The sequence below is a fragment of the Vulpes lagopus genome, chromosome 7, assembly GCF_018345385.1.
Source record: "Vulpes lagopus strain Blue_001 chromosome 7, ASM1834538v1, whole genome shotgun sequence".
Lineage (NCBI taxonomy): Eukaryota > Metazoa > Chordata > Mammalia > Carnivora > Canidae > Vulpes > Vulpes lagopus.
Genome location: NC_054830.1, coordinates 103401575 through 103425246, shown reverse-complemented (window position 1 = coordinate 103425246; position 23672 = coordinate 103401575). Strand labels below are relative to the sequence as shown.

Sequence of the window (23672 nt, the reverse complement as noted above, 5' to 3'; positions counted from 1 at the left end):
AGGACACGGAAAGTGCAATTTATTTGCTTTCAGACTCAGAGTGGATGCAACCCCAAGACCTCACACTAATACTGGAATGGACACAGAAATATACACACATATCAATTTATGCTCACAGAAGAAGAAACAAAGCCAATGCCAGTAGAGATACTGGATTGAGTCATGCAAGTCATGCACACAATGAAGTCTCAAGGCCCGTGCTTAGAACAATGGGAGGATGGCTGGAATCCAAGACAGCAATGACAACAGAGGAAATAACAAGGTAACAGCACTCAACATAAAGGGAGGAGGTAAAGTATAAGTACAAGTGATTAACACAGGGATTTAAGAGATGATAGGGCTCAAAGAAGGAAGACATTAGATTAAGCTAGGTTGTCAAAGGTAAGGATTGCTAATTCAGAAAAGGAACTGGGTATTTCACATTCCAGGTTCCGTTCAGTTTGTATCTAAGGTACAACAACATAGACAATGGTAACAAAATTGGGTAAGAAGCTTTTTAGGCCTACATTCAAATGGAAGGACACTGGGTGTGAAAACATACAATGAAACATGACGTTAAGAGAAGAGGTCATATTAAAGCAACGCAACACAGAAAAAGTTACCAAGCAATATAGTTCAGTGTTCCTGCTTCAGATAATCTGCATGTTTATGAGTGCTTAATTACGCGTATCTTGGACAAGGAGAGGGTAAGAGACAGATAGGCTTCATCTTGGGCTCTTATTGGTAAAACATTAAACCAAGAGTATTTTAGCTCAAGAGGTGATCATTAGGAACATACCTTCAATTTAGATAATAAAGTGATTTTTTTTAGATTATATATAAGTTAATAAACAACCTTATAACCCCAAGAAAACGATAAGTAAATAATTCTGTCTATAAACTTTTTGGCTGTCTTTAAGATGGGGATAAACTTCCATGATTCGAGAGTGCTCACTGTGATGGCCTCACGGGAGAATGACAGGCAGAGAAGAGAGAGCTAAGCATGCCTCCTGCAGCCAATTCACAGGTTACACAAAGCAAGCAGGAGCCACTGTAGACTCTAGGGTGCCAAAGAACATGTCAAGAAAATAGAGGGGAGTTTAGTCTTCATGCTTGGGATTAGGGGAACAACTACAAAAAGTCATTCTATGGGCAGCAGGCATCCTTGTAAGACGAAAATTAAGGTGAGGCAGGAGATGGGAAGAGTGGAGCAGGAAGGAAAGCAGGAACACTGACCAAGTTCATGGGGCCTGAGAGAGTTAAGTGTTACCAGTTACCATGCACCCAGGTACATTCTCTCCCATCATGCACCACGGTTAGATACCGCCAGCAAGCACCGAAGCCATGGCCAGGGCATTCTCTGCTACAACATACCATTAACCAAAAGAAGACCACAATGCAGCTACATTCATTTCATTTGTATTCTTTGTTATTGGTTTAATTAAGAGTTTTGTAAGGTGGGTAAAAAGTAAAAAACACACCAACCTTCTCGCAGCTCTGAGGGATGTAGGGGGTTTGATGCAGAACACAATGAAATGAGGAAAGGAGAAAAACAAGGGAAACACAGAGAGAGTAAAAAGGCCATATCAAGGCTTTCAACTGCTACTTGAACATCTTTATTTGCTCTAGTTAATCCTTCCTACCTCAGCTGAAAATGTTAGCAACACCTCACAGACTAATACGGTATGAGAAACAATAGCTAGCATCATTTTGAAATTTTTCCATTGAAGAAGGTTCACATGCCTCATGCAGCAAAGGAGGTCACCATTGTAAGAAGAAGGATCAAGGGGCTTTCTAGGAATTTGGAGAAGAAATGGTTTTCTTCATATTCTCCCACCCCATACTCCAGAGAAAGATAGGAGAGGAAAACATCCCCCCGGAAACAAAATTATCTCAAACAAAAATTTCAAAATCAAGCTAGATATTTTCCTAAGGAAACTCATTTTACTGTAACTTAAAGCCCTCATAGCCTTTAATCTATTCCCACCCCCACCCACGCCTCTTATGGTTATTTACAGACACGTAGACCAGGAATAGGAGCATTGCCATTGGACAAAAGGCTATAGGAACAAGCTTTGGGAAACTCTGGGGAAGAAGAAATACTTCTTTCTAATTGAAACTAGAGGCACAGCCATTCAGAAGCTCAAAATATAACAATTATATTACTTTATGAGAAAACATGAATGTATCCTCATAATTCATACTTGTCCCAAGGACAACTAAGGCTATTTTAAAAAAAATACAATCAGGGTTCCATGGCAATCAAAATTTTAAACTTTGCAGAACCTTAATAACTTTTTTTTAATCTGTGTAAATATATCCGCAGACGTATGCAATACCACCTATTTATAATTTTTTTAAAAAGTATAAAAAGAAAGGAAATACAATCATGCCTTTTGCATGGAGCACCTTTTGTTTTTGTTTGTTTTTGTTTGTTTGTTTGTTTGTTTGTTTTTAAGTTAGCAGCTTTATCCTTACAGCTCCGCAGCAGAGGTCTTGAAGACATAAACACCTTTATGCTTGGAGTTGCACAGAAAACCGATTAGTAGCACACCAAGCAATTATTTCAGGGTTTGATAAGGAAACAGAAGAGAAACAGCAACAGAAAAAAAAAAAAAAAAAAAGGAGGAAAAGAAGAAAACTTCAAACAAATGCCAAGCATAGTTCAATCAATGCAGTAAGAGTTGAAATCAAGATGTAAAAATGCAAATATACTTACAAACTGCAAGCCTCAGGATAGGTTTTACCCAAAAGTTGTCCACTTTTTTAACAATAGGGTTAAGATCTTTAATCTCTATTGGCTACAGTGCTTCAGCTACTATAATTATTAGCATATCGGCTCGGTACCTACTGACATAACAACACAGATCTTGTGGGTCTCTCAACTCCCCCTGAGCCTTAACGAAGCCGCGATGCCAGGGTTGTGTCATTCCTACCTCTGACATATAAATTGGCAGGGGCAGAGTAGCGAGTGCCCGCGCTGTTGGTGGCAACACACTCATATTTTCCTTGGTCAGATTCTTCGCTCTGTTCGATCTGAAGGGCTCCTGTATGGATATAAAATATAGTGCCAAAGAGCTGATCAGAGAAGGCTTCCTCAGCTCAGAAAGCTAAACCTCTTAACAATATGAAAAGCCCTGCAAAGCGAAGGTCCGCTCAACGTCGATTCAATCTCTCGCTAAGGTGCACAGACAGAAAATGATGCGATGAGAAAAACATATAGAGATTATTTTTTTTACATCATCAATGCTAGCATAAAGAAACAATTATCTCTTTTTCCCAAGCAAGACTTTTAGTCATAATTAACACTTTCATTTCCTAGACTATTAAAATGAAGATGGGTGAGACTGCTTCAAGGAAGTATGGCTTTTAAATCAAACAAAAGATTAATTTTTGGTTTTGTTTTGTTTTGTTCCATTTTGGTACCAAAAGTGGCGCAAAAGATAGGTACGCTCAAAAAAAAGCAGGCCGGGTTTTCAAGAAAGTCTTCCGCTGAAGAAAGGCAAAAATACGCAGCAAGTACAAAAAGGCTGCACAAAGCAAAAAATTAAAATTAGTCATTATAGATTAGGAAAATATTACTTAAAGAAACAAAACTCCCTTAAGACATGCAGAGTTTGAAGAAAAGAAAGACAGTTTGCCACGACTTACAATCATTTATTACATTTGCTGAAAAACAAAGAGCAGTTGAATTAGAAGGTTTTAAAAAAGTTAAAAAGCACGGCCTATGCCAGCGAGGAAGAGCCAACCAACCACTGCTTGAGGACCTCGAGGCAGATCCCCTAAGACACCCATCAAAATCCACCAGTGGGATTAGCAGTGTGGTGTCACAAAACCCCAAGAAAAATACAAAACAAGAATTCTAAAAGAAATGAACACCGAGTCAAAGTATGAAAAACCAGCAATATCACATACCACCAAGAATACTGAGCACCTTTTGTTTCCATAGCCCGAAGGACCGAAGATCCAAAAATCCAGAGGCGAGTAATCCAAGAAAAAAAGAAGTGGGGGGAAAAAAGCATCGCTGTCAGGTTGTAGGCGAGTGAGATCAGGTGGAAAGGGGAGTCAATCTTTGACTTTTAAGACAGTAAGAGAAAAAAGAATTGAAGAACAAAAGCAAAAACCTTTTGAAAGATAAAGACAAAAAGCAGATGTTCCAGGCTGTCTTCTGCATGTCTGCCACTGTTCTCCAGACCATCTTGGCTTTGGTCCAGAACAAGAACAGCTAAGGAAGAAAAAAAATGATCTTTTTTTTTTCTCCAGTTGGACAAAAAAAAAGGAAAAAGAAGAAAAAAAAAGAAAAAAAGGAAAAAAGGAAGAAGAAGAAGAAAAGGAAAAAAAGAGGGACAGATGGTACGCTGTGACTGGTCTGTGGTCTAGAGACCCGGATATGCTTTCTTTGAAGCATATCACAACTTAAATAATCATTTCCAGAAAGAAAGAAACGAACAAAACAAAGAGAAAAGAAAAAGAAAAGGAAAACTCACAATATGAGAGTCACCGATCATAACCAAACAGTACAAAGGGAAAAAATAAAGTTGATGGACATATTATTGGAATGATTTTGAAAACAGGACAAAGATGGGAGTGATGAGAGGACAGAAAGAATGAGCAAGATCATTCTGTGAACGTTAGTTCAGCACTCTTACCTCTTATTGGTGTACCACCTGGGTGGATAATATGAATGCAAATAAGATTAGAAAGAAGAAGCATTAGTACGAGAAGGAGGAGGCTAGGGCTGGGGAGAAGAATTAAATTAGATTTACAGAATTAAATAAGGTCTTAAAAGAAACTTGAATTACTATACTGGTAAAACAGGAATATATTAAAAAGTATTATTAGATTATAAAAGCAAGTTGCATTATACCACCGAGGGCAAAGACCACAACAGGCATCGTTGCCTTTCTCAGAGAAGCAACTGAGTTCTTAGGTCTGGGGTCACATAGGGTTAGAATTATATCTTAGATGCCTCATATTCTTAAAAAAAGGAAATAAAAATTAAACAATACTTTTGAAAGACATAGTTTAGGGAAAATACTGACTAATCTATTTAAGTATATATATAGATACACATATATATATACTGTTATAGGAAATACTAATAACTAACTAGAAACAAACACTGTTGATTGGATATCTTATGCTTCTCACTATGCTATATTTGTGTGACATATATATAACTTGTGTACTATTTTATTTTCTATACAGTGTTTTTACAATACTAGTTCTGTGGATGTGTGCGTGTGCGCGCCACTATCGAGATCTGGTGTCTACACTGACAGTTAGTAAAATGCATGCCATGCATTTTATTAATAATAAAAATAATAATAATAATATTCTGGATATGGAAATTAGTGGGGGTGAAGTGCGCTTCAGAACTAAGCACTTACCAATAGATTCTGGAGATTTAAATACGGAGAGAAGAAAGACAGCATAAAAATATTATTATATTCCTTATAATTTGGTACAAATTTTTCAGAGTTAAAGCTTTATATACTAAATCATCTATGTTACATGTGAATAATTAATTCTTTATTTACAGTAACAGAATGCTAATCTACACAATTCCGCTGACAACAAGCAAAAGAGGCAGTTAACAAGACGCTTTAACATCACAGGACAGGTCAAAAGCTGAGAGTTCTGGGAAGACAGGCAGTTAAGTTAAACAACTTAGAATTCTATATCAATATTACTCCCAACGTCAAAGTAAACAGCTTATTACTACATGTCCCAGTGAAATCACCTAGGGACGGCTCTAAAATTTAAGAAATTTAGAATTATCTATATTTTTAATCTAAAGAGAGCAGAGGAATGAAATTGGGATGGGGATGGGGGGTGGGGGACAAAAGGGCAGCAGGGGGAGAGAGGAGGAAGAAGCAAGAGCTGGAGTCTACACCAAAAGCAGACTTCTGTAGATCCAGTCACTGGAGGGTTCAAAACTCTTTAGTGTGGGTGCACACTACTGTGGCTTATGTGTAGAAAAGTCTCACTCACAATATGATAATAATAAAATTAATAAAAATCCCCTCCTTTCATTGGTACTTGGTAAAGGACTTTTGAAAAATACATCTGGTTACTCAGGAGATAACATTTCTGTGGTTTATGTATTAGTGAGAAGAAAGCAGATGTGACCAAACTTACTAATCTTTGGCACTTTGATGAGTTCAAATGCAGAAAAGACAGAGAAAACACACTTTAATAAAACTGAATCATTTTAGTGTTTAATATGAATCTTTTGGTTTCTAATGGATACAACCATTGGAGCTCCTTGCCAGTTCTGAATGAAGTCCAATGTTGAAATAAATTTGTTTCAAAAGAAAACAGAAAGAAGAAAGAAAGAGGAGAAAATGGATCCATCAAATACTGCAGAAAAGCAGTAAATTAAAAAAAATTATCAAAAATACAGTCACAGCAGTGAGCAATGTGGATTAAACAGAAGCTGCAAAACACAGAGAGAAGACAGACTCTGAAACAGGCTATGACATCACAAACATGGACAACACATTAAATAACAGAGAAAGAGAAGAGGGAGAAAAATCAATACCTAAAAATTAAAATAAAATTAAATTAAAGTTAAAATAAAGAGAGAGAAAGCTAAAAAAAAATTCTCTAAAAGTTAGTAGAAACAGTAACAAGACCCTACCTGATCGTAACTGCTTAATACGGCCATTGTTGTTGCTTGTATCGACGGGTAAGAAATCTTTAAACCAAGTTATTTCTGGATCCGGATTCCCACTGGCTGCACAAAGCATGGTGGCAGTGCGTGTACGCTCAACCACCTTCAACTGTGGGCCCATGTCAATGGTAGGGAAGCCCCTGGGAATTTGATCCTCTGCAAGACAAAAGGTGATACAAATATCTTGTTAACAAGTCAGAAACCCAAGATTTAAGAGCCATTACTCATTAATCTTTCCCCTTACTTTGTTCAGCATTTCTTGGGAAGCTAATGCAGACCTGGCAACGTTGCACTAACAGATTAGGTTATAGTCACAATATTGTTCCTCATCTCACTGTCTGTATAAGACACCAACCTAACAAAGAACTTTAGACACGTGTGCTAAAAACCACAATGAAAAAAAAAATACATCTAGTTCTCTGGGATGATGGAGGGGGAAAAAATTACAGAATGTGTGCCTGTGGAGGTCAGTGAGTACCAACGGAGGCTCTGAAGTGGGCCTTTAAGAACAAGTGGAAGTATATTCCTCTGAGTTAAAGAGTATTTTCCTCTATTCTAAAGGTCTATACCATTTTCCCTCACTAGGAGTTGAAATTCCTAAATTTTGAATCATCAACTCACCCAAAGTTCACTTCTCCCTATCCTCCAAAAAAATTATCCCAGATATTAGATCTTGTAAAATTAAAGTCTTCTTAAATCCCCTAAGCATGATGATCCACATTAGTAACCTGCATTATCAGCTCTTCCAGCCAGCATTAGGAAGGTGTATTCTATCTTGAAGAAATTTTGAATTTGAAGGAATTTTAGTTATATGGGTGATGATTATCCAAATTAGAACTTGACTGTTCGAAAACCATTATGAAACATTTTGAATTCTCATTGGTCTTGCATTAATTTAATCAACCTTCCTTCATGACCTCTGTTTAATTTTCATAAGCCACCAATTCCAAAATTACTTAAAAGCATACACATCGGTGGAAAAAAAAATAGGAATCATCACATGTGGCACCTCACTTTTCTTTGGATGTTGCCTGCAATTTCTGGCATGATCCTATGAATCCTGCTGAAGTCTGGGTTATAATTTCTAGGGAAAAGGCTCCATCTGACACTTCCACTGTGTAGTCAGTCAAATCTATGTGTTCTCTACTGCCTCCTCTCTATCATTACAGATAAGCTCCATCTCCTAAATCTAGGTAGCAAAATCCTTTTAAATCAGGCCCTATTTTTCTCAGCTTCTCATGGATTATATTCCCCATAGGAAAGTTTCTTCTGATCACATTGTAATTCTTACCATTCCCCAGACAAATCATGTCCACTAGGTATTCCATCTCTGAAAAGCCATACAGTCAAAATCACCTTCTTTGTAAGAAAAATCCTCTCAAATATATTTAATATTTTCCTCCTCAGAGTACTAGGATAGTAACTAAAATCCATTTTCTTGTACTTAGTATCAACAGCTTATCTTCCTATACCATGAGTTCCTCCATGTCTCATTTATATCCCTTGCCATCAAACTAATCTGGAGTACTTGACTTTTTTTTTTTTTTTTTTTGAGAGGAGAAAAAAAAAAAAGAAACAGAGAGAGGGAGAGGTTCTACTCCTGGAGCCTGATGTGGGGCTCAATCTTACAACTCTGAGATCATGACCTGAGCCAAAATCAAAAGTCAGACCCTAACCGACTGAGCCACCCAGGGGCCCTTGGATTACTCAACTTTGAAGAGAACCTTCAGTGATTTCCAAGCCCAAATATAAATATATCCTAATGACAAGCCCAAATATAAATATATCCTAGTGATTAAAAAATGAAAAACTTTTTTTCTTCTAGTACATATAGTAGAAAACTACTTCTGGTAGAGAGTTGACCTTAGGAATAGTTCAGAACTACAGATAGAGAGAGATTTTGAATGTGAACAATGAATGAATGTCAAAATATTACCAAAGAATAAAATTCCCAATAAAGGGAAGTTTTCCCTCAACAACTCCAGATTATTGTAAGAGAAAATGGGAAGTTCTCCCTCAACGACTCCATGTTATTGTAAGAGAACAGGGAAAAGTGTGGATTCTGGCTCTCCTGTAGGGATATTTATGAAATAGAAGCTGCTAAGGCAAGTTGGGTTTGACATCTCAATTCACTAGATAATATTTTCCTCTCCCACCAGCTAGTTTCAGCTGGAGACAAAAAAATAAATAAATAAATAAAAATAATATATATATAATAGTTCACTTCAATGAGTTACAATTTACTTAACTTGAAAGATATGATTGTATTAAGGAAGGAGGAACCCATTCTGTTTATCTGAATGCTCACACATGATCAGCCAAGCAGTAGTCTATGGTGGACAAGTGTCAGAAACAATAGTTAAGAATGAAATTTCAAAGTGATTTTTCTGGGCTCCAAGTTGGAAAGTTAAAAGTTACAAATGGAATAGAATATTTTGCAAATTAGGCTAATTTTGATAATCTGCTCCATTTGAATTTCATCAGGCTGATCTTTATGACTTTAAGGGTTTCGTCATTATGATATATTTACATCTACAGCATTGTTCTAGTGTTACTTGAAAAACATAAGCAGAAAGATCAATAGCCATCGTTTCATACACATATGAAACATCTCACTTGGCCACTATTGACACAAATGCTTCAAAGGAAAAAAATAATTCACCTCAAGTGCTTCAAAGCCAACTACACTGGCTTAGAAGTGACGTTTTTAAAAAGCTCTTTGATTTTGTTGCTGTTTTCCATATTTAAAGCCACCAACTTAGGTTAATAAAAAATCACCTTGAGATTCCTAAACTGGTTCAGTATTTCCTAAAGCATTGTATCTAGCCCCAGGCATTTGAATACTAGTTACATTAGCATGCATGAACATTGACCTACTAGTCATTACTTTTCTTCTACAGTGTCAACTCTCTGAAGAACCACGCCAATACTCTGTACCAAGTGGCAAGTGTCAAAGACTTAAGATTGTTGAGCCACTTACTAGAGGCTCTTACTAAAGAAATCTAGAATTAATAACCATTTATAAGAAATGAAGTCCTCACCTTGGGGAAAGCTGACAAAATTGACTTGTGCCCTACTAAAAGCAGTCTAATACATTTGCATGACCTTTCTTTTCCTTCTTGGCTCATAAAGAACACTCCAGAGCCCCCTTTTCATACACACAAGTGCACAACAAAGATAATCTTTCTTGCATACTAATCGGACAGTGGATGTAAAGAGTGCTCCTTTCTTATTTTTAATAAGGGTAATTAAATTCTATCCATCCCCCCTTTGCACAGAATCTCTTTGAATGTACTTTCTTCATTAAATTTTCATGAGAAACATCACAATGTAACAGATTCAAATAGCCAGAACTCTTACACGTTGACAGTTGTGGCTTGTTTCCAATTTGACTGTCAGGTATTTGGCAATAAAACTCAGTATTCAACATAAAACGAACTGTAGAAATAATGAAATTTCTAATTGGAATGCTTATCTCAGTGGGTGTAGTTTAGAAGATGTTAATTGCTTTTTTTTCCACCTTCTGCATTTATTAGTGATTTATATAAAACTGCCTTGGCCATTTGATAACATCAATTTTGACAGCTCATCAAATGTATACTACCAGGAACTTGGGGGGGGGGGGGGAACGGGAATCGATACCTTTTATATCTTAACCACATAAACTTTTACAGGAAAAAAAAAGCAGCTATCAAAAATTAACAAATTGTCAATATGTTAGCAGCTTTAAACTTTTACATGAGGTGAAAAGAAAAACATTTTGTCCTATTCATTAATGTGCTCATTAAGCTTTAAAGTGCCTTACTTATCACTGTTCCATATTAATATTCAATCATGCAGAATTAGCTCCTAATTCATCAACAATTTAAATCAGACTTGACCTTCACAAAGCCATTTGGTCTGTCATTTTGAGAGGCCATTAAAGGGCAGATTACTACATACTTGTGCTTAGCGAATCATGGAAGCCGTACATATTTTGTTTGGAATGGCAGCTATAATAGACCTGGAAATATAGCCATTCTTTGAATCTGTTTGGTGTCTTAATGAAATAATGCTGATATGAAACTTATAGTTCCATTAAGGAAACAGAAATATGAACATCAGCATTTTCCAGAGTTGAACTTCCCATTTGTGCAGAACTTGTGTTAATAACCCCTGACCTACCCAGGACCTGAATGGAATGTAGGGAGAAATAGTCTGATACTGTTTTGTAGGGAGTCATGCTTTAGATATTTGTGAATGATTAAATAAAAGCTTTTGCATAATTTGCTCACTTAAACGACTTTCATTGTTCATCCATAAACAGTTTTAATGATGTTTTTACTTGCACTCCAATTCCGCAAACACTGAACCTCTCTTATTTGATAGGAAACCACAAAACTAAATTGCCTGCTAAGACCATAGCCTCTTTCCAAGGTGGCCCAAGCAGTTCATCTTGCCAAATCTTGCGGAGACTCTGAATGAATTTAAATAGACAAGTGCTTTGACTCTGGTTCCAAATGACTTAAAGAAGTTTTCAGTGAAGGACTGTTTGCCATGTTGCTACATTTCCAATTTATCATGTCAATTACATCAACAGTACGCTTTTACAAAAGCAGTATTAAAATATTTGGCAAATACACTTGATCATTTGGATATTGTGGACAATGTAGAGGTTCTGATGAGAATGGTAGTGCAATAAAGCCAAATCAAAATCTGGAGGAAGAGATAAGTAGTTTTTGTCTTAGAGAATTCAACCCAACAAATAATTTACAGTAGCTTCTTGTTAGAAGCCCTCAACTGGCGTTATCAATAACTCTTAATAAGTCAATGAGTATGCTTGAACTCATAAGCTCATGGAGGGCAGGGTTCTATGTTATTTCCTTTATAACCATGACAGTGCACAATAAATATTTAACCATGACAGTGTATAATAAACACTTGCACATACACATGTTTAGGAAATTGTGGCAAAAATTTCAATACTCACTCATATGGCATCTCTGCATTCCTACTGGTTTTATTTAGTGCCATTCATTTAAACAGCTAATCCTTCTTTGTTTTGGGGCTATACATGTGGCCTCCCCAATTTGGTTACTGTCTAAGAAACATAAAACTATCCTATAATTTCTATTTTTTTACAGTGTCTTAAATAATATGACACAGACTCGCAAAAATAGCTTATTTAAATCTTATTTAATTAACAAACAATTTCCATGGGTTGAGATGTGTAATTCAGGCTTGGTTCTTTTTACAAATTTAATGCAGTTGCTGCACTGGGAACACACAATCCAGTGCCTGCTTTATCTAATTGTATAGAAAGGCTCCCTCCATATACTGTTTGTACATTCCTACAAGCCAAAACTGCAACCACATAACAAAAACACTATTTGCAAACACAATGAAACTCAAAAGAATACAACAGAATATGTATCTATGCTCTGTTATCTCATCTTTAGAAAAATGAAATTACTGATGTTCAAACTAATGATAAAACCCAAGTGAATCATTCAGCTGTGTGTTGAGGCAAATACTCAGGTCATCTTTCACTGACAGGAGCAAAAACTTCTCAATAGTAAAATATCCCAAACCTTTAGGCATTCACAGTGCAATCTTAGAGAAGCTCTAAAGTTTTGTTTTTCTTTTGAAGGATGAAGGGATTAAGGAAAGTTTTCATTAACATAAGAAAAGTCAAATGTCATATGAATCATATAAAGAATATTTTCTTAATAAAAGTGGTAGCCCCTTTAAATATATTGAAAAGCATCCCTATGTGTTAAAGAAATAGTACTAATCTATTGCATACAAAGCCAGTATGTTCTTATACTTAAAAAGTAAAAGTTCTCTTGAAAAGTTTAAGTGTGTTGGTGTTCAGATGGTCACATAATAAAATGTTTTCATATTTATGAAAATTGCATTAAATTAAAAGAAAAGGAGCTTTTGAGCTATTAGTTTTAAGAATCTACTGGCTAGTCAATAGATGGCATCATTCATTCTATAGGTAATTATTAAATACCTTTGTTGGGTCAATTGTGGGCCAGGCTCTGGGTATGAAGTAATCTAGAGAATCTCTATAGTGTGGTGATTTATTTGTATCTGCAGATAATTAGATTCTTTGGGAGTGAGAATAGTGCCCAGCTCATAGATGGGAGGACTGAATGAGATAACGCATTAAATGTGACTAGCACTGCCTGGCACTAGTGTCTGGCATTTTGTAAAATATTAGCATATATACACTTACTCAATCCCAAACTCCCACAATAGATTTAAACAAAACAGAGTCATAGGACTCCAAGTCTTGATATAACAAAAGCTGCAGCAATAAACTGCAAATGGGAAATATGCTGAGCAAATCATTAAAAAAAAAACAACCCACAGGATTATCTAGACTTATAAGTGAATTTAGAAAGCAGTATCTGTGTCAAATAACCTTTTCAAAACCTCATAAAAGCCCTAATTTCTCCCTTTCAACAAGATTTTACATTCTTTGATTAATCAACAGCAGAAATAAAACAAATCCATGTTATTATATGATTTGTTCTAAAAAATGAACAAAAAAAATAGTTCTAAATGTTTGGGACAGAAAAACTTTATTGTGAATGCCTGAAAACACTTAAATCATTTGAGCTTTTATTAAAGTTCCCTGAGATAGGCAAAAGTGGTATCATAATTACCATCTTCTGTAGACACAAAACAAAGACTCAGCAAAATTAAATTACTTGCTCTAGATCATACCTACAGCAAAAATAAAAGACAATCTTTTATTTCTAGATTTGGCATGTATTTGTTTCATCATGATTCCTCTATGCTGGTAGCTATTCTTTGAATAAATTTTCATCATGAACAGTGACAGAACTCTTAATGGAAGTCATGCTATAATCGAAGGCACAACGAAAATAATTTGTTATTATTACTAGCTGGTTGTTTTTAAGCAGAAACGACTAAAGTTCCATGGAATTTAATAATAATTTTAAAAACAGTACTACATTTTTAAGAAAATTCACCTTTTGATGTATATCAATTGGCTTCTCATTTGTTTAGCACTGGTTCCAGGTGGAGACATAAATCTACTGTGTTTCCTAGCCAAGAAAATGTGCATGAGAAATGGAAGAGTGTGAAAAGGATGATAAATATCAAGTAATTTCCCTAGGGAGCTCAAGTTCAGCACTGTGCCTATGTCTTTAACCCTTCTGTAATTTCTGTTAATTATCTAGGAAGGGCTATAAGTGGCAGGACTTCGGTTCTGAGCAGACACCAAAAGATAGTACACAGAGCAGAGAACTAGACATCACTAGATTCGGCATATCAACCCTATGACGTTAGGCCACACAGAGGTCCCCACTGTAATAAGGGACCAATAATGACCATCCCAAACTGCTTTGTCTAGGAAAGGAGACAGATCAGTGTCTCAGTGGCTAGAAGGCCAAGAGGTTACTGTGTTAGAGTATTTGCTACTTTGTTGATCAGCAAATGGGTTTTCAAGTCATTATCTTTCAGAATAAACCACAGTATCAGGCTACAAACAAGAACTATTTTATTCCGAATACAGTCCCTGAAAAGGGGGAAAAACATTTATTATTCTTTTCTTAAAGAAAACAGTGTAAATAAAGCTTTTATTTTCACTATTCCAGATGGCAGTGGGGTATAATTTGTACTGTTTTGACATCATGACTGTATTATTCAAAGTCAATCTTCCTGCAAGTGTATTGAATAAGGGACTAAAAATAGAAAAATAAAAAGAAAAGAAATAAGAGCTAAATCAACATTTTCCAGCAAAGTTGGGCTCCTGGGTCATTATCAAAATGATATTCATATGAATGAAATTGAAAAAATATGTGTATCAATAAAGTGGTTTCTAATTATAAGTCAAAGGCTACTCTAAATCAGAAAGAAATTATCCAAAGCAGGAGAAAACTGCCAGTTAATAAATGATATCCCAAATGGAATATTTAATAAATATAAGATCTGGTCCCCAAAAAGTAATTATGAACAAGCTATGATGAATATTTCGTCCAAGTTCCTCTTTGCAAGTTATTACATACAGATGGCATGCTTGTCTTAATATGGCTATAAATCAATCAGAAAAGCTTTTATTTCAGAGTGGATTTAGATATCTCTTAAGGGCAGTTACTGGGCACTAGTGTCTCCAATGATTTCTCATAGAATTATGCCATGCAAGAATAGAAAATTGGACAGTGATAAGCTGATAGGAGCTTCATTAGCAGCTACTAAATATTCAGCATACTAACCAACTACCCACAGATCATTCCAGAGCAGCTCCATTTTCTGAAATATTCTTTACATGTTGAGGAGGTTGTAAGGCACTCTTGGCACAGAATAAAGCAAACTTATTTAGAAGTAATGTATGCAATTACCCTACAATTCACAAAGCAATGTCTACATAGCAGTACACAAACCCAGTTAGATAAATTATCATTTATATAAATGTAGCTGCCACTTCATATGCTTTAAGTCAGTTATTAATTATTTATGTTTGGGTTTAGCAAATGATCTCACTCTTTGTGATCCAAAATTAGATGAATTCATGAGGATATAGGAAGTATCATCTCCTATCTAACAACACTATTAGTTCTTGGATATTTAAGCAAATATTAGTAATAAGGGTGATGCTTTTATTCCCTTCCCTGTAACGCAAATCTCTCTAAGATAACAAAATCTAATGCCCACCCACTTTCACAAGCCTCACTGCTCTCTATTAGTTTTATTAACAAGCTGGTGTCATGATACCCTGTACATTATCCAAAGTTTTTGCCATATTTTGAATGATAAAACTTTTTACATTAATTTATATTTAAATCATACTACCAGTTGTTTTTGTTTTGTTTTGTTTTAAGAAAAGAAAGGCAAAAATCAGTGATGGAGCTGAAGTACAAGAATTTAATTCCTGTGTTTTTGGAAAAAGAGACACAAAGACATTAATAGTAAACGTAGAAATAGAACTGGGTTTGGCTCCTGCCTCCATTATTTGCCAGGTTTGTAAAAGTCAAAAACTCTAATGAGTTCAAATCAAACAAGGCCAAGAAAAACATTCATCCTGACTGCTCCACTGTATCGTGGTGAATGTAAGTGAAAGTAAGATTTTTAAACCATCAATTGTTATCTAAAAAAAGAAGACTAGGATAAGCTGTGTGTGGATAGAGATTGAAGGCATTGGTGTGAATTCATCCCATACACACTGCTATAGAAACAAATATAATTATAAATGTACATTATATAAACTTTCCAAACACACCTGCCCTTTCTGTGCGAGCCCAAAGAGGCTAGAAGCAGCAATACCTGACAGCAACAGTCACATCTAGCAACCAGATCTTGAATGTGACTCACTAAATTTGACTCTCTAGTAAAAGGAAGCACAGGTCCTTGGAGAAAGGACTGATTCCCTTCAGTACAAGAAGAAAGTACAAGATATACCTGAAATATCTGTTACGCAGTAAAGTTCTTAAAGTGACAAGGACATGTTAAAAAAGCAAAGATGCTGGCTTGATGGGGCTCTCATTAGCCAAAAGTAGGACAATCTGGACATCAGAATTCATATATGTATATATAAACAAATTATAATATATTAAATAAAATAAAAAGACAGAACTCTACACTGATATTTATGAATAACTTTACAATTGAGAAGACTCACAAAAACAACCTTAAGATAACAAAGTTGACACTAATAATGAGCATATCAGAATCATATATTGAGAAAAACATATCACTTCCATGACATTTGCTGTAGATTGAATATTTGTATCTCACCAAAATTCATGTTTAATCTTAACATTCAATGTGATGGTATTTAGAGGTGGGACATTTGGGAATCAATTAATTTATTAAGGCAGAGCCCTTATGAATGGGACTAGCGCCCTCATGAGAGACGCCAGTGACAGCTCTTGTCACTTCCATGTGAGAACACACATTCAAAAAAGGGCTGTCTAGGATCCAGAAATCAGGCCCCAACCAAACACCAAGTGTGCTGGCAATGTGATCTTGGACTTCCTAACTTCTAGAACTGTGAGAAATAAATCTCTGCTTATACACCACCCAGTTTATGGCATTTGGTTATAGTAGCCAGAATAGACTAAGACAGTGTTATTGCCAAAGATTCATAATCTAAATATGATCAACGTAGCATCAGCAAAACCCAAAATGAAAACATTTTATGAGATATCACACTTGTTATCTTCAAAGCGAGCAAGATCAAGAATGTCAAAGAAAAACCTGAGAAACTCTTTCATATTGACAGTTAAGGGCACAGTACAATTCTGAACTGGAGCCTCTGAGGACAATCAGAGCAACTTAATAGGACACGTGGCAAAATCCAAATGGGAAAAAGGCGGAAATGTAATCTGAGGAGATTACATGGTTATGCTGCATCAATATTTACCTCCTTATTTTAATGATCATAGTAGTCAAGTAGGAGAATGCCCTTGCTTAGAGAAATAGAGGTATTTTTTTGTATAAGACTTGGATGGTTTCAAAATTCTAAAATTATGTAAAAGTAAATTACTATCATTATATTATCATAAATAAATGAAATTTTACAAATCTTTAGATCATCTTATTAATATCTCAGTTGTACAAGAGTTATCCCCAAGGCTTCTGAATAGCTGGATGTACTCAAGCATTTTGTTCCAATTCTGAAGAATATTCCTAAATACATACTTCATTTGAGGCCCTCTTGAACATGAAGACTAGTTAATTGACATTTCAGTTGTTACCAATTTTACACCAATGATAATAATACCAGAAAATTGTTAGGTCTGGAAATATGTAAATTCCTTTAAAATTAAGACTTACAAATATTTCATTATCAATGCTGAACAATGAACAAAATGGAGTAGTAACTCGAGAGCAAGGAAAGTTCATGAAAAGAAAATGCAGAAAAATCAATACTCTAAAAAATAATTTCAGAATTACAAGATTTTTTTGTAATATTTTTCACAAAAAAAATTTTTAATTAAAATTTTTTTTTAAAAAATTTTTTAGATAAGTGAAAATGTGAAGCTGAGAGACTCTTTATTAATTTTCTCTGAAAGCATCTGAGAAAGTTTATGATAGAAGATGAACTTTGCTTCCTCCCAACTACTGGGCAACTTGACTCAGCACCCAGGAGTCTCAGGAATCCAAGTGTTGTTTCTCAAGCCAGGCTTTTGAAATCTTTCAGGAGAAATCTACCTTCCCGCCAGCTCTTCACAGTTCTCCTCCTAGACCTACAGCACAGTAAAGCAAAATCCTTGCCATTCTGTGCTCCTTAACCAGGTAGGGAAGCAGGGTAACTGCTGCAAGCACAAAAATTAAGTGATTCAGATATGTCTGTTTTTAAAGAGAACAAGTCACCATTTAACTCTATTCAGTAGCATCTCTCATAGTTTTAAAGGCTAACAGTGGTAGGAATTTGTTCTATCCGAGGGAGAAGACAGATTCTGAAAACAAGTGATGGCAGTTTTCTTCAGAGGGTATCTTGGAAAATAAAAAGATCAAATCTTAAAACAGATATTATATATACAATGTTTCACTGTACAGAATGAAAACTAAATGAGCACATGAGAAAACCTTTAAACTTATGTTTCAAGAATGTGTTGTGTATCTACAGAGGATAATTTCCCCTAAATGCAAATAATATTCTGTTTCGTATGCCAAAAGTGAGCTTCAATCTAACATCAAAGAATTACTAAATTGAGCTAGTTTATATGTGCCAGTGTATGAGACTTTTTCTTAAGTCTTTAGAATCACAAGCTGTCAACGTATAGATACTACCCAAAGAAATTTATAACTATGATTTTTTTTTAATTTTTGAACTTTCCACCCTCTCTACATAAACTTAATAAAACAATATCATGTTTATTTTAAAAGATTTATTTATTTAAAGATTTATTTATTTTGGAGAGAGAGTACATGTACACATGCATGTGGGTTAAAAGGGTAGAGGGAGAGGGAGAGAATCTGAATCAGTCTCCCTACTGAGTGCAGAGCCCTAAGTTGGGCTAGATTCCACAGCTCTAAGATCATGACCTGAGCCTAAATTCAGTCATTGCTTAACCAACTGAGCCAACCAGGTACCCCCAAACAATACTATCCATATGTAAGTGCAAACAAAAAAGATTTTTTTTCAAAATACTGTATTTATTCAAGAGAGAGACAGTACTAGTGCAAAGGGGTAGAGGCAGAGAAAGAAGCAGACTCCATCCTAGTGTGGAGTCTGATGTACAACTTGATCCCATAACCCTGAGATCATGACCTGAGCCAAAAGCAAGAGTCTGTTGCTTAACCGACTGAGCCATACAGGCGCCCCTAAATAAATAAAATATTTAAAAAAATAAATGCAAACATAGGGTAGAAGTGTATTCATTACATTTTGATACATCAAAAATATTAATGTGGCACCAAACAGGAAGTCAGATATTTAGAAAATAACCAGATAGAAGAAAACCTAGCAAAAATGACCAAAATCATTACCAAAAATCACATGAATAAAATCCCATATCCTGTGCTGCTAGGAGAGGTATCAGGTTTCCATATATAAAATTCTAAAGGCTAGATTTTCCTTAATAGTAGGTTAAGCTCAGCAAATGACAAAAAGGGTTTGAGGCAAAGCCTGAGGGGATTACATAAAGGATTGTGGTCTTTCTCCTCAAAATAAATAGAAGGTAAGGGAAGGGAGAAGAAATGTGTGGGGAAATATCAGAAAGGGAGACAGAACATAAAGACTCCTAACTCTGGGAAATGAACTAGGGGTGGTGGAAGAGGAGGAGGGCGGGGGGTGGGGGTGAATGGGTGACAGGCACTGAGGGGGGCACTTGACGGGATGAGCACTGGGTGTTATTCTGTATGTTGGCAAATTGAACACCAATAAAAAATAAATTTATTATAAAAAAAAGAAAAAAAACAAAATAAATAGAAGGTAAAGAAAAGTTTTAGTGATAGTGGTAAGTGTATGAGCACTTAAGTGTTAGGAGGCTATGTTGTTTATCAAATTTCCATTTAAAAAATATCCTTTTAGGGATCCCTGGGTGGCGCAGCGGTTTAGCGCCTGCCTTTGGCCCAGGGCGCGATCCTGGAGACCCAGGATCGAATCCCACGTCGGGCTCCCGGTGCATGGAGCCTGCTTCTCCCTCTGCCTATGTCTCTGCCTCTCTCTCTCTCTCTCTCTCTCTCTCTCTCTCTGTGACTATCATAAATAATAAAATAAAAAAAAATTTAAAAAATATCCTTTTAACTACAATGTGAAAAAATGCATTGCACAGGAAAAAAAAAAGAAAATATGTAGAAAGGCTAATTTGGTGAGATAAGGGTAAACCTATGTCAGGTAAGTGGTGGAGGAGATAGGAAGTGGAAGGATATATAGATATTTATATATTTTATATATAAATTTTTATATATTTACATATAAGTTTTTATATAAATTTTATTTATATATAAAATTTATTTTTATTTTAGCTTTATTGACAATAGATAATTGACAAATGTATTTATCACAGAACTGGCAAATAAAACTGTACGATATGTAAAGTGTATATTGTGGTAACTTGGTATGTGTATATATTGTGAGAGTTGAAAATAATTTGAAGGTCAGTTTTACATGGGTTGGTGATATGTTGAGGATGGAGAACCAGGAAGAATTTTCAGGAATGGTTTCCTAAAAATATGTGATAGATTCCCAGTACTATCTTCCCTTAGGGAATAATGTCACACATTTGAGCACCTATATAATAGATGATATGCACCCCCAGGGGCTGGATTCTGGCTTCCCCTCACCAAGATAGTTCTTCCAGGGTGGAGCACAGCACCAAGCACCAAGCACCAGTCATCTGCCAAATGAAGACTGACCTACATTAACTTTCAGGAACTAGCAGAGAAGGCTGGTAAATATACCATTTGCTTCCTTATATGCTTGCGTCAGGGTGAAGGCAAGAAGGTACTGGCTCTGCCTGTACAAAACTGAGCTCAGCATTCCTCCTGTGGATGTGCCAGGGACTCCCTGGGCACCAAATGGTAGGGAGATACTCATGGGTTTGCATCGATTTTCCCCACTCACAGTTAATTCCTTCAATCTGAAGATAGCTGAGTATGTCAGGGTATTTTACTCTCTAGCCAGGGAAGAAAGTCACTAACCATCAGGGTATCATAGCCAATGGCCTCCTGAATAAAAAGGAAAATAATCTGAGTTGTACTCCTATGAAGACATGCCATTAAGAATCTCCATAAAGATAACTCGTGGCTGTTACATTTTAATATGCTACATGCCAATTAAATAGATACAAGTTTCCAAAGACAAGATACTCAGTAGTGATTCAATAAACCTTTTCCTTAACATCCTGAAAACAACCCAAAGTTGTTCATTTTCATTTAGTTGCAATAGGCTGACATATTGTTATAAATTTAGAAAACATACAATCTCTAATTCTTAACAAAGTGACAGCAACTTGACAAGTGAAGAAGTTATCTCAGCCTTGAATTCATTGACACAGAAAGCCCACATATACTACTGTTCTTTCCACAGCACAAGTGGATGGTTTCTATGTTTACAGCAAGATTAATGCTGCTTCAATTGCTCAGTGATGATGGTTATGAGGCTGCTAAGTAAATAATCTGCATTCACTAAAGGAAATAAGAACTTGTATTTTAGCCACTGATCCCTAAAACAACTAATGTTGTTTAACTGTTTGTTGTTATAAAAATAAAATAATATGCCATACAGCTTTGTATAATATGTATGACAAGTTTCATGGGCAAATTATAATCAAATGGGCACATTTTATAGTTTCTCAGGAATTAACTCAGAAGAATATAACATATAATCAAGAATGTTTACCCAGTGGGAAAAAGACATTTTCAATTTAGTTTTTTCTAACAGTTATCATATCTTCCCTGCATCCCCACCTCCCCTCTACAGTGCTGATGATTTTGACATGAAAGCCCATAGATTGAAAAGCTATTGGGCACATCACATGTACTCAGTTGTTTGAATCATGACAGATCTGTTTCTTTGATAACAGCAGCTAAGTCACACAAGCCGATCTCTCCAGCCTCACCACCAACTTCAACCTTGCCTCGCCCCTCACCCCTCCTTAGCCCTCCGCTGGTAATTTTCGGGTGACTCTTAGTGTATGCCCTCCTCCCAAAGCCCAAGCTACTTTCCTGAAACATAATTAAGTAGGGTTCTAGCAAAAAACAAAAACAAACAAACAAACAAACAAACAAAACCTTCCTGGGAGGTTAGTTTTCCTGGTGTGTTTTAAAATGATAGAGATTTAAGAACATTCTAACTATAGGGATGCCTGGGTGTCTCAGCAGTTGCACATCTGCCTCTGACCCAGGGTGTGATCCCAGGGTCCTGGGATCAAGTCCTACATTGTGCTCCCTGCAAGGAGCCTGCTCCTCTTCTGCCTCTGTCTCTGCCTCTCTCTCTCTCTCTCATGAATAAATAAAATCTTTTTAAAAAGAATTTTTAGCTATATAACCATAGTTTTGAAATGTTTATCTCTTCAGTTGTAAGAAAAAAATTGCAGTGGAAGATGTAAGGCTAAATTGGCTCACCCTTTCCTCCTTCATTTCTAGACATAATTTCTTTCTTCATATTTTTAATCCATTTCCTGGCAGGGAGGATAATATTTATCTTAATACTTATATTCCACCCCTGTCAAGGAGCCTACTCTTTGTTCAGACATACAGTGACACATTTCTGATCGTTTAACTTTTAGTTATTCTATTCAGCCCACAGCAGAATGTGTCAGGGGTCTGGGTATTCCAGGATCCCTACTGTGTTAATGAGAAGAACTATTTCCTCTGGGTTAGTCTTCAAAACGTAGATACTAAATGGAAAATTTCTCACTAAAATTACTTATAAATTATAGAACACGAGATAATTTTGAGAGGAACTAGGCCATTCTGATAAAATATATTAATACTGGACTAGACCCTAGAATGGAGTCAACTATAACAGATTTTATCACTAATTTTAAGAAAATGGCTATGCAGATTGACTAAAATCAAAGTCACACTTTTTGGTGGATACTCTGAAGTGCGTAACTGTTTTCAGTGATAGAGTCCATGTAGACATTACCTCATTCAGTTACCAAAGCTTGTACATTGCAACTGATTGATCACAGTTAAGTGTTCATATGGTGTTTTCCAGAGGCTTTTTCTTTTTTAATTCGTGAGAGACACAGAGAGAGGCAGAGACATAGGCAGAGAGAGAAGCAGGCTCCCTGCGGGGACCCTGATGTAGGACTCCATCCAAGAACCCCAGGATCACAACCTGAGCCGAAGGCAGATGCTCAACCACTGAGCCACTGAGGTTTCCCTTCCAGAGGCCTTTTATTTTAAATGTAATGAATGAGATGAATCCTTACTTTCAATCTCTTAATATTCTTTCTGGTTCTAATCATTATATCCATACTTCATGCCATAGATTGGTAGTTCCTTAATTTCCTAGTAATCTTGTTTGAGAAGAAATTTGACATATTTCATGCAAACTCAAGCTGATATTATGGGTGCTCCCTTGGTCTACCTCAATGTTGAGGGTGCTGCTATCCAAGCACATTAGTTTGCTTACAGAGATATACAGACTTCGTCTTAACACAGAGTGTTGTCAAAATATAAAACTAGTTTATTAATATAAACCAGCAACCCGGTTTTGCTTTAATCTTTCCTTATTGGGGATCTCAACCTCAAACTGATGGATAAAATCTATTGCAATTTGGCTAGAGAAGTAATAAGTATGGGTAATTAGCTGAGATAATGCAATCTCATGCATTCCTTCACATAACAGAAAACTAATCCTTTGTTTATGTAGAGGATCAGAGACTGGGTTACCAGGACTATTTTCTGTTGTTTGCTAGTAAATAAGTTTTACTGGATTGCCTTTAGGTATAATTCCCCAGGTTATACTGAAGGATTTTCATAAGCAGCAGTCCTATGAAGCTGGAAAGAGTTAAACATGCATATGATGCAGAGGTTATTCTTCACAACATGGCAGCATCTTTATTTCGGAATAACTACAGGAGAAATATTTCCCCCTGGTTTC

The 23672-nt window shown here is 35.9% G+C and overlaps 1 protein-coding gene across 40 annotated transcripts in view; it reads right to left on the bottom strand.

Annotated features, from left to right (window-relative positions):
• Positions 1-23672, bottom strand: part of PTPRD (protein tyrosine phosphatase receptor type D) — a 508136-nt gene that overhangs the window by 188770 nt on the left and 295694 nt on the right. For 25 of the 40 annotated variants that reach the window (XM_041763191.1, XM_041763202.1, XM_041763197.1 and 22 more), the window contains exons 5-9: positions 6623-6811; positions 5370-5378; positions 4629-4646; positions 2916-3026; positions 1465-1476 (exon numbers count right to left, since the gene is read on the bottom strand). In XM_041763191.1, coding sequence (XP_041619125.1) covers positions 1465-1476; positions 2916-3026; positions 4629-4646; positions 5370-5378; positions 6623-6811 — 339 coding nt within the window. The remainder of the gene's footprint in view (positions 1-1464; positions 1477-2915; positions 3027-4628; positions 4647-5369; positions 5379-6622; positions 6812-23672) is intronic. The other 15 variants (XM_041763201.1, XM_041763203.1, XM_041763205.1 and 12 more) reach the window with 3 other exon arrangements.